A 15,754-nucleotide genomic window follows, 5' to 3' on the forward strand; every position below is an offset into this window, starting at 1 on the left:
CCTTCCTACCACCTTAGTACCCAAAATCCCCAAATCGACTAGCTATAGTGTCTCATTCAAAAGGACTATAAGGCCTAACCACCCTCCCCTGGGTAAGTTGAAGTTTATTATATAAAGGAAGATCTCTGGGCTTTGTCAGCTGACCCCATACCTTAGAACCTAGATGGAAGGTTTACATAATAGGAACAGCATAGCTCTTCTCCAAGGAAAGGTCTCCCTCGAAGTGTGGGTGAACAACATGCATCCCCATAATATCAAAGCATGAGTTTTTCAGCCGTGCAGCTGTGTTTAGCATGTTTTGTCTAGGTGCTAGGGACTGACCAGAACAGAATAACAAGAGGCATGTTTATCGACCTTGCACATCGTGTTCAGACTAAACTCCAGGAACAGGCCGAGAACGCAGAAAGCAAATAGTTCTCATGTGACACAGAGTCTTACCAAAATAAAGTTATGTAGTAACGTGCGCAAAAGCAGCATCATGGCAGCAGAGCTCATGCTAACTTAGCGATGTCGACAATGACCCTAACGGCCATATAAAAGGATGTTGGACATGGAGTTTGAGTTGGATTAACTAGACCCTTACTTTGGATTATACTAGCTGTACAATTCTTTCAAAGCCACAGCTACCATTATATAGAATATTAACCAGTTAGGTTGTTTTGTGACCCTCTCAGATTTGAAATTTCACAAACCAGCCTCCCTCCGCTCTTTCCTGGTACTTGCCTGGAAGAGGTGTGATCTCTGTAAAGGAGAACGCTGTCTCATAGACAGTCTACCTCCGCTTTTCCCTGGTACTTGCCTTGGGAGAGGCAGGATCTCAACTTTCTGACATATTTTTTCTTTTTTCTCCCAAGTCTTTTCATTAGATTTGCTGGATTTTATACAAAATAACAAAAATAAAGAGTAAAAACATCTTAAACTGAAATGGCTAGCCTTACATTCCCGACGGTTATATCTGACAGATTATAGAACAGAATGGCACAAAATCTGGCACGGAGGTTGTTCCTTCAACCACACTGCCATACTACCAATGGCAAAGGACAACACCAACACTTTGAATGGGCAAAGGTTGTACCTTTACAGTAAAAAGGGATCGTGCGGTAAGTTTTGTAGGGAAATGGTACCCCACAGGGAAGTTCACAATATAATATGTTAACTATTCGCGTCAGAAAGCGGTACTACAGAGGCAGAGAGAACTACCATCATCTGTGCTATGTGGTCAGAACCAACAAAATGGCTTTAGCAAGGTCCCCTCAACCGCAAATGCAATCAATACATAGGATATGTAATGTTAATGTGGATAATCTTTGTTTTCTTAATTTTCTTCTATTTTTTAAGTTCAGTTGTTAGGTTTCTTAGCCAACACGTGTTTCATCGCGATATGGGCACAATATCCAGTGACTTCCTCGGGGCTATATCCTCTTGGTGCAATACCTCTCTGTTGGTTGTAATTCTGCCCCGAAGGTAGGGATAATCCAGATCCAGTTCAAGTTTATTGTATTCTTATGATATTACTGAGAATTGAGTAACCCATATAATAGTGTAAGGAAGACGGAACCCCAAATATGGGGAATAAACTATATGTGTACCGGAACAGATGTCCCATTAGACTAAGAGTACGTCATAAACAAAATCAGGGTGTCCTTATATATAGAGGAGATTCCCTTTAGAGATCCAGAGTACGGGAAACAATTGTGATGCATTGGTCATCACAGTTCCACTGCCACTAAGCATCCCGTCAGAATTCCTGTGTTAAAAATAAAATCCTCCTGGTGTATTTGCTGCTTTTTGGGTGTTACGGTAAGAGGTATACTGCTGCCTGCCCAAGGATAGGAGAACCCTTACAAAATGGAGTTTATTAATTGTGCAGTAACCTTTGTCCACCTATTTACAGATCCGCCAACCTCTATTTCCTGCTCTCATGGGGGATCTCCAGCCTAGTGTGCTTCCAGGGAATTTTGCTGATGTCTTTCCCTTCTGACTCCAGGTGAGATAGCTTGTGTGTAATATGATGTAGGAGGAGTGAAATTAGCTTTTGATACAAGTCAGGTGTGAAACATAATAACTACCCTTGATGGCAAAAAAGGCATGCTTGTCTTTCAAATATTTGTTCTTTCTGCGGGTCATGTACATTGAGTATGATTACTACCACAACGGAGCAGTGGGAAGAACTCTATGTTCTGGAGGTTCTAACACCTTCTAGAATTCTAATGATAATTCTGTTGACTGCATCTTGTTAGTGAGTGAGGTGTGGTCACCGTGCTAAAGAAGCACCAGTGGTGGTACAGAGGTCCTTAGCACCATGTAGTGATGGCATCCTCCTCCTTGTTCATAGCCTCTCACAGCCAGGATAATCTAGTGCTATGCAATATTGTATAACTTCTGTGCAAGCATGTGATTCAGGTCTGTGGTACATATTATTCAACGGTGATGAAACCTGATGTGTAATCTGAATGAGTGAGATAATGAGTTGTGATAATGTGTAACTTGTATTAACGAGCTTTCGATGTGCCCTACAGTTTACTTCAGTTTAAGACCTGCGGTAGCAGGAGGGTACCAACTCCTGGTGGGGGGGGGGGGGTGTCTGTATGTTGTGACTGGGAAGAAGAGTAAAACTCCTACTTTATGCAAACGCATGAAGGTCACTCGTTACAAACAATGACTATCACATAGGACATTGATCTGTGCCCTTAACCTGCATTTATTTCTAGGAACCTTCCTTTCCTGACCCGGCTGTCATTCTATGAATATTCATAGGCAAATCTGGCAGTGCTGGGGCCAAATGGGGCAAAAAGGGTGAGGCGGTTGTGGGGTGGATGCAGTTTATTGCACCCAACTGGCCCCTGTGCTTGATGGGGTGAAGTAGTCCCCAAGTGTTTCCTAATCGGAGAAAATCACTGGTTCGGGCTCAAACATGTTCTATAAGTGAAGCAAAGGCTTTTAGAAACAGAGTTATGCTGATGCCACATAGAATCGTATGTATTGACACAGACATAGAGCAGACCTCTCTGGGAAACAGTGCACGATACATAGTTAAATATGAGCATGAGTCACGATTCTCTTGTTTACGTAGGGTCAATATTCTGTTTAACTGGAGCTAGATTAAAGATTCTCTAGTTCCACAGGAGCAGGATTCTGTAGTTTAATGGGTGCTAGACTCTCTAGTTTAACAGGAGCATGTTTGAAGAATCTGACGTTTAATGGAAGCTAGACTCTCTAGTTTAACAGGAGCATGATTCAAGAATCTGAAGTTTAATGGAAGCTAGACTCTCTAGTTTAACAGGAGCATGATTCAAGAATCTGAAGTTTAATGGAAGCTAGACTCTCTAGTTTAACAGGAGCATGATTCAAGAATCTGAAGTTTAACGGAAGCCAGATTATCTAGTTTAACAGGAGCATGTTTGAAGAATCTGAAGTTTAATGGAAGCTAGATTCTCTAGTTTAACAGGAGCATGATTCAAGAATCTGAAGATTAATTGAAGCTAGACTCTCTAGTTTAACAGGAGCATGATTCAAGAATCTGAAGTTTAATGGGTGCTAGATTCTCTAGTTTAACCGGAGCATGATTCAAGAATCTGAAGTTTAATGGAAGCTAGATTCTCTAGTTTAACAGGAGCATGATTCAAGAATCTGAGGTTTAATGGAAGCTAGACTCTCTAGTTTAACAGGAGCATGATTCAAGAATCTGAAGTTTAATGGAAGCTAGATTCTCTAGTTTAACAGGAACATGTTTGAAGAATCTGAAGTTTAATGGAAGCTAGACTCTCTAGTTTAACAGGAGCATGATTCAAGAATCTGAAGTTTAATGGAAGCTAGATTCTCTAGTTTAACAGGAGCATGATTCAAGAATCTGAAGTTTAATGGAAGCTAGATTCTCTAGTTTAACAGGAGCATGATTCAAGAATCTGAAGTTTAATGGAAGCTAGATTCTCTAGTTTAACAGGAGCATGTTTGAAGAATCTGAAGTTTAATGGAAGCTAGACTCTCTAGTTTAACAGGAGCATGATTCAAGAATCTGAAGTTTAATGGAAGCTAGACTCTCTAGTTTAACAGGAGCATGACTCAAAATGTGTACTTTAATGGAAGCTAGATTCTCTAGTTTAACAGGAGCATGACTCAAAATGTGTACTTTAACGGAAGCTAGACTCTCTAGTTTAACAGGAGCATGATTCAAGAATCTGACGTTTAATGGAAGCTAGACTCTCTAGTTTAACAGGAGCATGACTCAAAATGTGTACTTTAATGGAAGCTAGATTCTCTAGTTTAACAGGAGCATGATTCAAGAATCTGAAGTTTAATGGAAGCTAGACTCTCTAGTTTAACAGGAGCATGATTCAAGAATCTGAAGTTAAATGGAAGGTAGACTCTCTAGTTTAACAGGAGCATGTTTGAAGAATCTGACGTTTAATGGAAGCCAGATTCTCTAGTTTAACAGGAGCATGATTCAAGAATCTGAAGTTTAATGGAAGCTAGATTCTCTAGTTTAAGAGGAGCATGATTCAAGAATCTGAAGTTTAATGGAAGCTAGATTCTCTAGTTTAACAGGAGCATGACTCAAAATGTGTACTTTAACGGAAGCTAGACTCTCTAGTTTAACAGGAGCATGATTCAAGAATCTGACGTTTAATGGAAGCTAGACTCTCTAGTTTAACAGGAGCATGACTCAAAATGTGTACTTTAATGGAAGCTAGATTCTCTAGTTTAACAGGAGCATGTTTGAAGAATCTGAAGTTTAATGGAAGCTAGACTCTCTAGTTTAACAGGAGCATGACTCAAAATGTGTACTTTAATGGAAGCTAGATTCTCTAGTTTAACAGGAGCATGATTCAAGAATCTGAAGTTTAATGGAAGCTAGACTCTCTAGTTTAACAGGAGCATGATTCAAGAATCTGAAGTTTAATGGAAGCTAGACTCTCTAGTTTAACAGGAGCATGACTCAAAATGTGTACTTTAATGGAAGCTAGACTCTCTAGTTTAACAGGAGCATGACTCAAAATATGTACTTTAATGGAAGCTAGACTCTCTAGTTTAACAGGAGCATGACTCAAAATGTGTACTTTAACGGAAGCTAGACTCTCTAGTTTAACAGGAGCATGATTCAAGAATCTGAAGTTTAATGGAAGCTAGACGCTCTAGTTTAACAGGAGCATGATTCAAGAATCTGAAGTTTAATGGAAGCTAGATTCTCTAGTTTAACAGGAGCATGATTCAAGAATCTAAAGTTTAACGGAAGCCAGATTCTCTAGTTTAACAGGAGCATGATTCAAGAATCTGAAGTTTAATGGAAGCTAGATTCTCTAGTTTAACAGGAGCATGACTCAAAATGTGTACTTTAATGGAAGCTAGACTCTCTAGTTTAACAGGAGCATGACTCAAAATGTGTACTTTAATGGAAGCTAGACTCTCTAGTTTAACAGGAGCATGACTCAAAATGTGTACTTTAATGGAAGCTAGACTCTCTAGTTTAACAGGAGCATGACTCAAAATGTGTACTTTAACGGAAGCTAGACTCTCTAGTTTAACAGGAGCATGATTCAAGAATCTGAAGATTAATTGAAGCTAGACTCTCTAGTTTAACCGGAGCATGATTCAAGAATCTGAAGTTTAATGGAAGCTAGATTCTCTAGTTTAACAGGAGCATGATTCAAGAATCTGAGGTTTAATGGAAGCTAGACTCTCTAGTTTAACAGGAGCATGATTCAAGAATCTGAAGTTTAATGGAAGCTAGACTCTCTAGTTTAACAGGAGCATGATTCAAGAATCTGAAGTTTAATGGAAGCTAGACTCTCTAGTTTAACAGGAGCATGATTCAAGAATCTGAAGTTTAATGGAAGCTAGATTCTCTAGTTTAACAGGAGCATGACTCAAAATGTGTACTTTAATGGAAGCTAGATTCTCTAGTTTAACAGGAGCATGTTTGAAGAATCTGAAGTTTAATGGAAGCTAGATTCTCTAGTTTAACAGGAGCATGACTCAAAATGTGTACTTTAATGGAAGCTAGACTCTCTAGTTTAACAGGAGCATGACTCAAAATGTGTACTTTAATGGAAGCTAGACTCTCTAGTTTAACAGGAGCATGACTCAAAATGTGTACTTTAATGGAAGCTAGACTCTCTAGTTTAACAGGAGCATGATTCAAGAATCTGAAGATTAATTGAAGCTAGACTCTCTAGTTTAACCGGAGCATGATTCAAGAATCTGAAGTTTAATGGAAGCTAGATTCTCTAGTTTAACAGGAGCATGATTCAAGAATCTGAGGTTTAATGGAAGCTAGACTCTCTAGTTTAACAGGAGCATGATTCAAGAATCTGAAGTTTAATGGAAGCTAGACTCTCTAGTTTAACAGGAGCATGATTCAAGAATCTGAAGTTTAATGGAAGCTAGATTCTCTAGTTTAACAGGAGCATGTTTGAAGAATCTGAAGTTTAATGGAAGCTAGATTCTCTAGTTTAACAGGAGCATGACTCAAAATGTGTACTTTAATGGAAGCTAGACTCTCTAGTTTAACAGGAGCATGACTCAAAATGTGTACTTTAATGGAAGCTAGATTCTCTAGTTTAACAGGAGCATGATTCAAGAATCTGAAGTTTAATGGAAGCTAGATTCTCTAGTTTAACAGGAGCATGACTCAAAATGTGTACTTTAATGGAAGCTAGACTCTCTAGTTTAACAGGAGCATGACTCAAAATGTGTACTTTAACGGAAGCTAGACTCTCTAGTTTAACAGGAGCATGATTCAAGAATCTAAAGTTTAACGGAAGCCAGATTCTCTAGTTTAACAGGAGCATGATTCAAGAATCTGAAGTTTAATGGAAGCTAGATTCTCTAGTTTAACAGGAGCATGATTCAAGAATCTGAAGTTTAATGGAAGCTAGACTCTCTAGTTTAACAGGAGCATGATTCAAGAATCTGAAGTTTAATGGAAGCTAGATTCTCTAGTTTAACAGGAGCATGATTCAAGAATCTGAAGTTTAACGGAAGCCAGATTCTCTAGTTTAACAGGAGCATGATTCAAGAATCTGAAGTTTAATGGAAGCTAGATTCTCTAGTTTAACAGGAGCATGACTCAAAATGTGTACTTTAATGGAAGCAAGACTCTCTAGTTTAACAGGAGCATGACTCAAAATGTGTACTTTAATGGAAGCTAGACTCTCTAGTTTAACAGGAGCATGATTCAAGAATCTGAAGTTTAATGGAAGCTAGATTCTCTAGTTTAACAGGAGCATGATTCAAGAATCTGAAGTTTAACGGAAGCCAGATTCTCTAGTTTAACAGGAGCATGATTCAAGAATCTGAAGTTTAATGGAAGCTAGATTCTCTAGTTTAACAGGAGCATGACTCAAAATGTGTACTTTAATGGAAGCAAGACTCTCTAGTTTAACAGGAGCATGACTCAAAATGTGTACTTTAATGGAAGCTAGACTCTCTAGTTTAACAGGAGCATGACTCAAAATGTGTACTTTAATGGAAGCTAGACTCTCTAGTTTAACAGGAGCATGACTCAAAATGTGTACTTTAATGGAAGCTAGACTCTCTAGTTTAACAGGAGCATGACTCAAAATGTGTACTTTAACGGAAGCAAGACTCTCTAGTTTAACAGGAGCATGATTCAAGAATCTGAAGTTTAATGGAAGCTAGACTCTCTAGTTTAACAGGAGCATGATTCAAGAATCTGAAGTTTAATGGAAGCTAGATTCTCTAGTTTAACAGGAGCATGATTCAAGAATCTGAAGTTTAATGGAAGCTAGATTCTCTAGTTTAACAGGAGCATGTTTGAAGAATCTGAAGTTTAATGGAAGCTAGATTCTCTAGTTTAACAGGAGCATGTTTGAAGAATCTGAAGTTTAATGGAAGCTAGATTCTCTAGTTTAACAGGAGCATGACTCAAAATGTGTACTTTAATGGAAGCTAGACTCTCTAGTTTAACAGGAGCATGATTCAAGAATCTGAAGTTTAATGGAAGCTAGATTCTCTAGTTTAACAGGAGCATGATTCAAGAATCTGAAGTTTAATGGAAGCTAGATTCTCTAGTTTAACAGGAGCATGTTTGAAGAATCTGAAGTTTAATGGAAACTAGATTCTCTAGTTTAACAGGAGCATGTTTGAAGAATCTGAAGTTTAATGGAAGCTAGATTCTCTAGTTTAACAGGAGCATGACTCAAAATGTGTACTTTAATGGAAGCTAGACTCTCTAGTTTAACAGGAGCATGACTCAAAATGTGTACTTTAACGGAAGCTAGACTCTCTAGTTTAACAGGAGCATGATTCAAGAATCTGACGTTTAATGGAAGCTAGACTCTCTAGTTTAACAGGAGCATGACTCAAAATGTGTACTTTAATGGAAGCTAGATTCTCTAGTTTAACAGGAGCATGACTCAAAATGTGTACTTTAATGGAAGCTAGACTCTCTAGTTTAACAGGAGCATGACTCAAAATGTGTACTTTAATGAAAGCTAGACTCTCTAGTTTAACATGAGCATGATTCAAGAATCTGACGTTTAATGGAAGCTAGTCTCTCTAGTTTAACAGGAGCATGATTCAAGAATCTGAAGTTTAACGGAAGCCAGATTCTCTAATTTAACAGGAGCATGATTCAAGAATCTGAAATTTAATGGAAGCTAGATTCTCTAGTTTAACCGGAGCATGTTTGAAGAATCTGAAGTTTAATGGAAGCTAGATTCTCTAGTTTAACAGGAACATGACTCACAATGTGTACTTTAATGGAAGCTAGATTCTCTAGTTTAACAGGAGCATGATTCAAAATGTGTACTTTAACGGAAGCTAGACTCTCTAGTTTAACAGGAGCATGAGTCAAGAATCTGAAGTTTAATGGAAGCTAGATTCTCTAGTTTAACAGGAGCATGATTCAAGAATCTGAAGTTTAATGGAAGCTAGACTCTCTAGTTTAACAGGAGCATGACTCAAAATGTGTACTTTAATGGAAGCTAGATTCTCTAGTTTAACAGGAGCATGACTCAAAATGTGTACTTTAATGGAAGCTAGACTCTCTAGTTTAACAGGAGCATGACTCAAAATGTGTACTTTAATGGAAGCTAGACTCTCTAGTTTAACAGGAGCATGACTCAAAATGTGTACTTTAATGAAAGCTAGACTCTCTAGTTTAACATGAGCATGATTCAAGAATCTGACGTTTAATGGAAGCTAGTCTCTCTAGTTTAACAGGAGCATGATTCAAGAATCTGAAGTTTAACGGAAGCCAGATTCTCTAATTTAACAGGAGCATGATTCAAGAATCTGAAATTTAATGGAAGCTAGATTCTCTAGTTTAACCGGAGCATGTTTGAAGAATCTGAAGTTTAATGGAAGCTAGATTCTCTAGTTTAACAGGAACATGACTCACAATGTGTACTTTAATGGAAGCTAGATTCTCTAGTTTAACAGGAACATGACTCACAATGTGTACTTTAACGGAAGCTAGACTCTCTAGTTTAACAGGAGCATGATTCAAGAATCTGAAGTTTAATGGAAGCTAGATTCTCTAGTTTAACAGGAGCATGATTCAAGAATCTGAAGTTTAATGGAAGCTAGATTCTCTAGTTTAACAGGAGCATGATTCAAGAATCTGAAGTTTAATGGAAGCTAGATTCTCTAGTTTAACAGGAGCATGTTTGAAGAATCTGAAGTTTAATGGAAGCTAGATTCTCTAGTTTAACAGGAGCATGACTCAAAATGTGTACTTTAATGGAAGCTAGACTCTCTAGTTTAACAGGAGCATGACTCAAAATGTGTACTTTAACGGAAGCTAGACTCTCTAGTTTAACAGGAGCATGATTCAAGAATCTGAAGTTTAATGGAAGCTAGACTCTCTAGTTTAACAGGAGCATGATTCAAGAATCTGACGTTTAATGGAAGCTAGACTCTCTAATTTAACAGGAGCATGATTCAAGAATCTGAAGTTTAATGGAAGCTAGATTCTCTAGTTTAACAGGAGCATGTTTGAAGAATCTGAAGTTTAATGGAAGCTAGATTCTCTAGTTTAACAGGAACATGACTCACAATGTGTACTTTAATGGAAGCTAGATTCTCTAGTTTAACAGGAGCATGACTCAAAATGTGTACTTTAACGGAAGCTAGACTCTCTAGTTTAACAGGAGCATGATTCAAGAATCTGAAGTTAAATGGAAGCTAGACTCTCTAGTTTAACAGGAGCATGATTCAAGAATCTGAAGTTAAATGGAAGGTAGACTCTCTAGTTTAACAGGAGCATGATTCAAGAATCTGAAGTTTAATGGAAGCTAGACTCTCTAGTTTAACAGGAGCATGACTCAAAATGTGTACTTTAATGGAAGCTAGATTCTCTAGTTTAACAGGAGCATGATTCAAGAATCTGAAGTTTAAGGGGAGCTAGATTCTCTAGTTTAACAGGAGCATGACTCAAAATGTGTACTTTAATGGAAGCTAGACTCTCTAGTTTAACAGGAGCATGACTCAAAATGTGTACTTTAACGGAAGCCAGATTCTCTAGTTTAACAGGAGCATGATTCAAGAATCTGAAGTTTAATGGAAGCTAGATTCTCTAGTTTAACAGGAGCATGTTTGAAGAATCTGAAGTTTAATGGAAGCTAGATTCTCTAGTTTAACAGGAGCATGTTTGAAGAATCTGAAGTTTAATGGAAGCTAGATTCTCTAGTTTAACAGGAGCATGTTTGAAGAATCTGAAGTTTAATGGAAGCTAGACTCTCTAGTTTAACAGGAGCATGATTCAAGAATCTGAAGTTTAATGGAAGCTAGACTCTCTAGTTTAACAGGAGCATGATTCAAGAATCTGAAGTTTAATGGAAGCTAGATTCTCTAGTTTAACAGGAGCATGTTTGAAGAATCTGAAGTTTAATGGAAGCTAGATTCTCTAGTTTAACAGGAGCATGATTCAAGAATCTGAAGTTTAATGGAAGCTAGATTCTCTAGTTTAACAGGAGCATGATTCAAGAATCTGAAGTTTAATGGAAGCTAGACTCTCTAGTTTAACAGGAGCATGATTCAAGAATCTGAAGTTTAATGGAAGCTAGATTCTCTAGTTTAACAGGAGCATGATTCAAGAATCTGAAGTTTAATGGAAGCTAGATTCTCTAGTTTAACAGGAGCTTGTTTGAAGAATCTGAAGTTTAATGGAAGCTAGATTCTCTAGTTTAACAGGAGCATGTTTGAAGAATCTGAAGTTTAATGGAAGCTAGACTCTCTAGTTTAACAGGAACATGTTTGAAGAATCTGAAGTTTAATGGAAGCTAGATTCTCTAGTTTAACAGGAGCATGATTCAAGAATCTGAAGTTTAATAGAAGCTAGATTCTCTAGTTTAACAGGAGCATGTTTGAAGAATCTGAAGTTTAATGGAAGCTAGACTCTCTAGTTTAACAGGAGCATGATTCAAGAATCTGAAGTTTAATGGAAGCTAGACTCTCTAGTTTAACAGGAGCATGATTCAAGAATCTGAAGTTTAATGGAAGCTAGATTCTCTAGTTTAACAGGAGCATGTTTGAAGAATCTGAAGTTTAACGGAAGCCAGATTCTCTAGTTTAACAGGAGCATGATTCAAGAATCTGAAGTTTAATGGATGCTAGATTCTCTAGTTAAACTGGATCATGAATGATTCAAGATTTGTAGTTTAATGGATGTTAGAGTCTCTAGTTAAACTGGATCATGATTCAAGATTTGTAGCTTAATGGATGCTAGATTCTCTAGTTAAACTGGATCATGAATGATTCAAGATTTGTAGTTTAATGGATGCTAGAGTCTCTAGTTAAACTGGATCATGATTCAAGATTGGTAGTTTAATGCAAGCTAGACTCTCTAGTTTAACAGGAGCATGATTCAAGATTGGTAGTTTAATGGAAGCTAGACTCTCTAGTTTAACAGGAGCATGATTCAAGAATCTGACGTTTAATGGAAGCTAGACTCTCTAGTTTAACAGGAGCATGACTCAAAATGTGTACTTTAATGGAAGCTAGATTCTCTAGTTTAACAGGAGCATGACTCAAAATGTGTACTTTAATGGAAGCTAGACTCTCTAGTTTAACAGGAGCATGACTCAAAATGTGTACTTTAATGGAAGCTAGACTCTCTAGTTTAACATGAGCATGATTCAAGAATCTGACGTTTAATGGAAGCTAGTCTCTCTAGTTTAACAGGAGCATGATTCAAGAATCTGAAGTTTAACGGAAGCCAGATTCTCTAATTTAACAGGAGCATGATTCAAGAATCTGAAGTTTAATGGAAGCTAGATTCTCTAGTTTAACCGGAGCATGTTTGAAGAATCTGAAGTTTAATGGAAGCTAGATTCTCTAGTTTAACAGGAACATGACTCACAATGTGTACTTTAATGGAAGCTAGACTCTCTAGTTTAACAGGAGCATGATTCAAAATGTGTACTTTAACGGAAGCTAGACTCTCTAGTTTAACAGGAGCATGAGTCAAGAATCTGAAGTTTAATGGAAGCTAGACTCTCTAGTTTAACAGGAGCATGATTCAAGAATCTGAAGTTTAATGGAAGCTAGATTTTCTAGTTTAACAGGAGCATGATTCAAGAATCTGAAGTTTAATGGAAGCTAGATTCTCTAGTTTAACAGGAGCATGTTTGAAGAATCTGAAGTTTAATGGAAGCTAGACTCTCTAGTTTAACAGGAACATGTTTGAAGAATCTGAAGTTTAATGGAAGCTAGATTCTCTAGTTTAACAGGAGCATGATTCAAGAATCTGAAGTTTAATAGAAGCTAGATTCTCTAGTTTAACAGGAGCATGTTTGAAGAATCTGAAGTTTAATGGAAGCTAGACTCTCTAGTTTAACAGGAGCATGATTCAAGAATCTGAAGTTTAATGGAAGCTAGATTTTCTAGTTTAACAGGAGCATGATTCAAGAATCTGAAGTTTAATGGAAGCTAGATTCTCTAGTTTAACAGGAGCATGTTTGAAGAATCTGAAGTTTAATGGAAGCTAGACTCTCTAGTTTAACAGGAACATGTTTGAAGAATCTGAAGTTTAATGGAAGCTAGATTCTCTAGTTTAACAGGAGCATGATTCAAGAATCTGAAGTTTAATAGAAGCTAGATTCTCTAGTTTAACAGGAGCATGTTTGAAGAATCTGAAGTTTAATGGAAGCTAGACTCTCTAGTTTAACAGGAGCATGATTCAAGAATCTGAAGTTTAATGGAAGCTAGACTCTCTAGTTTAACAGGAGCATGATTCAAGAATCTGAAGTTTAATGGAAGCTAGATTCTCTAGTTTAACAGGAGCATGTTTGAAGAATCTGAAGTTTAATGGAAGCTAGATTCTCTAGTTTAACAGGAGCATGATTCAAGAATCTGAAGTTTAATGGAAGCTAGACTCTCTAGTTTAACAGGAGCATGATTCAAGAATCTGAAGTTTAATGGAAGCTAGACTCTCTAGTTTAACAGGAGCATGATTCAAGAATCTGAAGTTTAATGGAAGCTAGATTCTCTAATTTAACAGGAGCATGATTCAAGAATCTGAAGTTTAATGGAAGCTAGACTCTCTAGTTTAACAGGAGCATGACTCAAAATGTGTACTTTAACGGAAGCCAGATTCTCTAGTTTAACAGGAGCATGATTCAAGAATCTGAAGTTTAATGGAAGCTAGATTCTCTAGTTTAACAGGAGCTTGTTTGAAGAATCTGAAGTTTAATGGAAGCTAGATTCTCTAGTTTAACAGGAGCATGTTTGAAGAATCTGAAGTTTAATGGAAGCTAGACTCTCTAGTTTAACAGGAACATGTTTGAAGAATCTGAAGTTTAATGGAAGCTAGATTCTCTAGTTTAACAGGAGCATGATTCAAGAATCTGAAGTTTAATAGAAGCTAGATTCTCTAGTTTAACAGGAGCATGTTTGAAGAATCTGAAGTTTAATGGAAGCTAGACTCTCTAGTTTAACAGGAGCATGATTCAAGAATCTGAAGTTTAATGGAAGCTAGACTCTCTAGTTTAACAGGAGCATGATTCAAGAATCTGAAGTTTAATGGAAGCTAGATTCTCTAGTTTAACAGGAGCATGTTTGAAGAATCTGAAGTTTAACGGAAGCCAGATTCTCTAGTTTAACAGGAGCATGATTCAAGAATCTGAAGTTTAATGGATGCTAGATTCTCTAGTTAAACTGGATCATGAATGATTCAAGATTTGTAGTTTAATGGATGCTAGAGTCTCTAGTTAAACTGGATCATGATTCAAGATTTGTAGCTTAATGGATGCTAGATTCTCTAGTTAAACTGGATCATGAATGATTCAAGATTTGTAGTTTAATGGATGCTAGATTCTCTAGTTAAACTGGATCATGATTCAAGATTGGTAGTTTAATGGAAGCTAGACTCTCTAGTTAAACTGGATCATGAATGATTCAAGATTTGTAGTTTAATGGATGCTAGATTCTCTAGTTAAACTGGATCATGATTCAAGATTGGTAGTTTAATGGAAGCTAGATTCTCTAGTTTAACAGGAGCATGATTCAAGATTGGTAGTTTAATGGAAGCTAGACTCTCTAGTTTAACAGGAGCATGATTCAAGAATCTGAAGTTTAATGGAAGCTAGACTCTCTAGTTTAACAGGAGCATGATTCAAGAATCTGACGTTTAATGGAAGCTAGACTCTCTAGTTTAACAGGAGCATGACTCAAAATGTGTACTTTAATGGAAGCTAGATTCTCTAGTTTAACAGGAGCATGACTCAAAATGTGTACTTTAATGGAAGCTAGACTCTCTAGTTTAACAGGAGCATGACTCAAAATGTGTACTTTAATGGAAGCTAGACTCTCTAGTTTAACAGGAGCATGATTCAAGAATCTGAAGTTTAACGGAAGCCAGATTCTCTAATTTAACAGGAGCATGATTCAAGAATCTGAAGTTTAATGGAAGCTAGATTCTCTAGTTTAACCGGAGCATGTTTGAAGAATCTGAAGTTTAATGGAAGCTAGATTCTCTAGTTTAACAGGAACATGACTCACAATGTGTACTTTAATGGAAGCTAGACTCTCTAGTTTAACAGGAGCATGATTCAAAATGTGTACTTTAACGGAAGCTAGACTCTCTAGTTTAACAGGAGCATGATTCAAGAATCTGAAGTTTAATGGAAGCTAGACTCTCTAGTTTAACAGGAGCATGAGTCAAGAATCTGAAGTTTAATGGAAGCTAGATTCTCTAGTTTAACAGGAGCATGTTTGAAGAATCTGAAGTTTAATGGAAGCTAGACTCTCTAGTTTAACAGGAGCATGATTCAAGAATCTGAAGTTTAATGGAAGCTAGACTCTCTAGTTTAACAGGAGCATGATTCAAGAATCTGAAGTTTAATGGAAGCTAGATTTTCTAGTTTAACAGGAGCATGATTCAAGAATCTGAAGTTTAATGGAAGCTAGATTCTCTAGTTTAACAGGAGCATGATTCAAGAATCTGAAGTTTAATGGAAGCTAGATTCTCTAGTTTAACAGGAGCATGTTTGAAGAATCTGAAGTTTAATGGAAGCTAGATTCTCTAGTTTAACAGGAGCATGACTCAAAATGTGTACTTTAATGGAAGCTAGACTCTCTAGTTTAACAGGAGCATGACTCAAAATGTGTACTTTAACGGAAGCTAGACTCTCTAGTTTAACAGGAGCATGATTCAAGAATCTGAAGTTTAATGGAAGCTAGACTCTCTAGTTTAACAGGAGCATGACTCAAAATGTGTACTTTAATGGAAGCTAGATTCTCTAGTTTAACAGGAGCATGACTCAAAATGTGTACTTTAATGGAAGCTAGACTC

The 15,754-nt window shown here is 37.1% G+C and overlaps 1 protein-coding gene across 1 annotated transcript in view; it reads left to right on the forward strand.

Annotated features, from left to right (window-relative positions):
- Nucleotides 1-15,754, forward strand: part of LOC144752061 (G-protein coupled receptor 143-like) — a 99,426-nt gene that overhangs the window by 23,908 nt on the left and 59,764 nt on the right. Inside the window, exon 4 of the mRNA XM_078640012.1 lies at nt 1,895-1,987. Within this exon, the coding sequence (XP_078496138.1) occupies nt 1,895-1,987 (93 nt within the window). The remainder of the gene's footprint in view (nt 1-1,894; nt 1,988-15,754) is intronic.

This window comes from Lissotriton helveticus, chromosome 4_2 (genome assembly GCF_964261635.1).
Source record: "Lissotriton helveticus chromosome 4_2, aLisHel1.1, whole genome shotgun sequence".
NCBI classification, from domain to species: domain Eukaryota; kingdom Metazoa; phylum Chordata; class Amphibia; order Caudata; family Salamandridae; genus Lissotriton; species Lissotriton helveticus.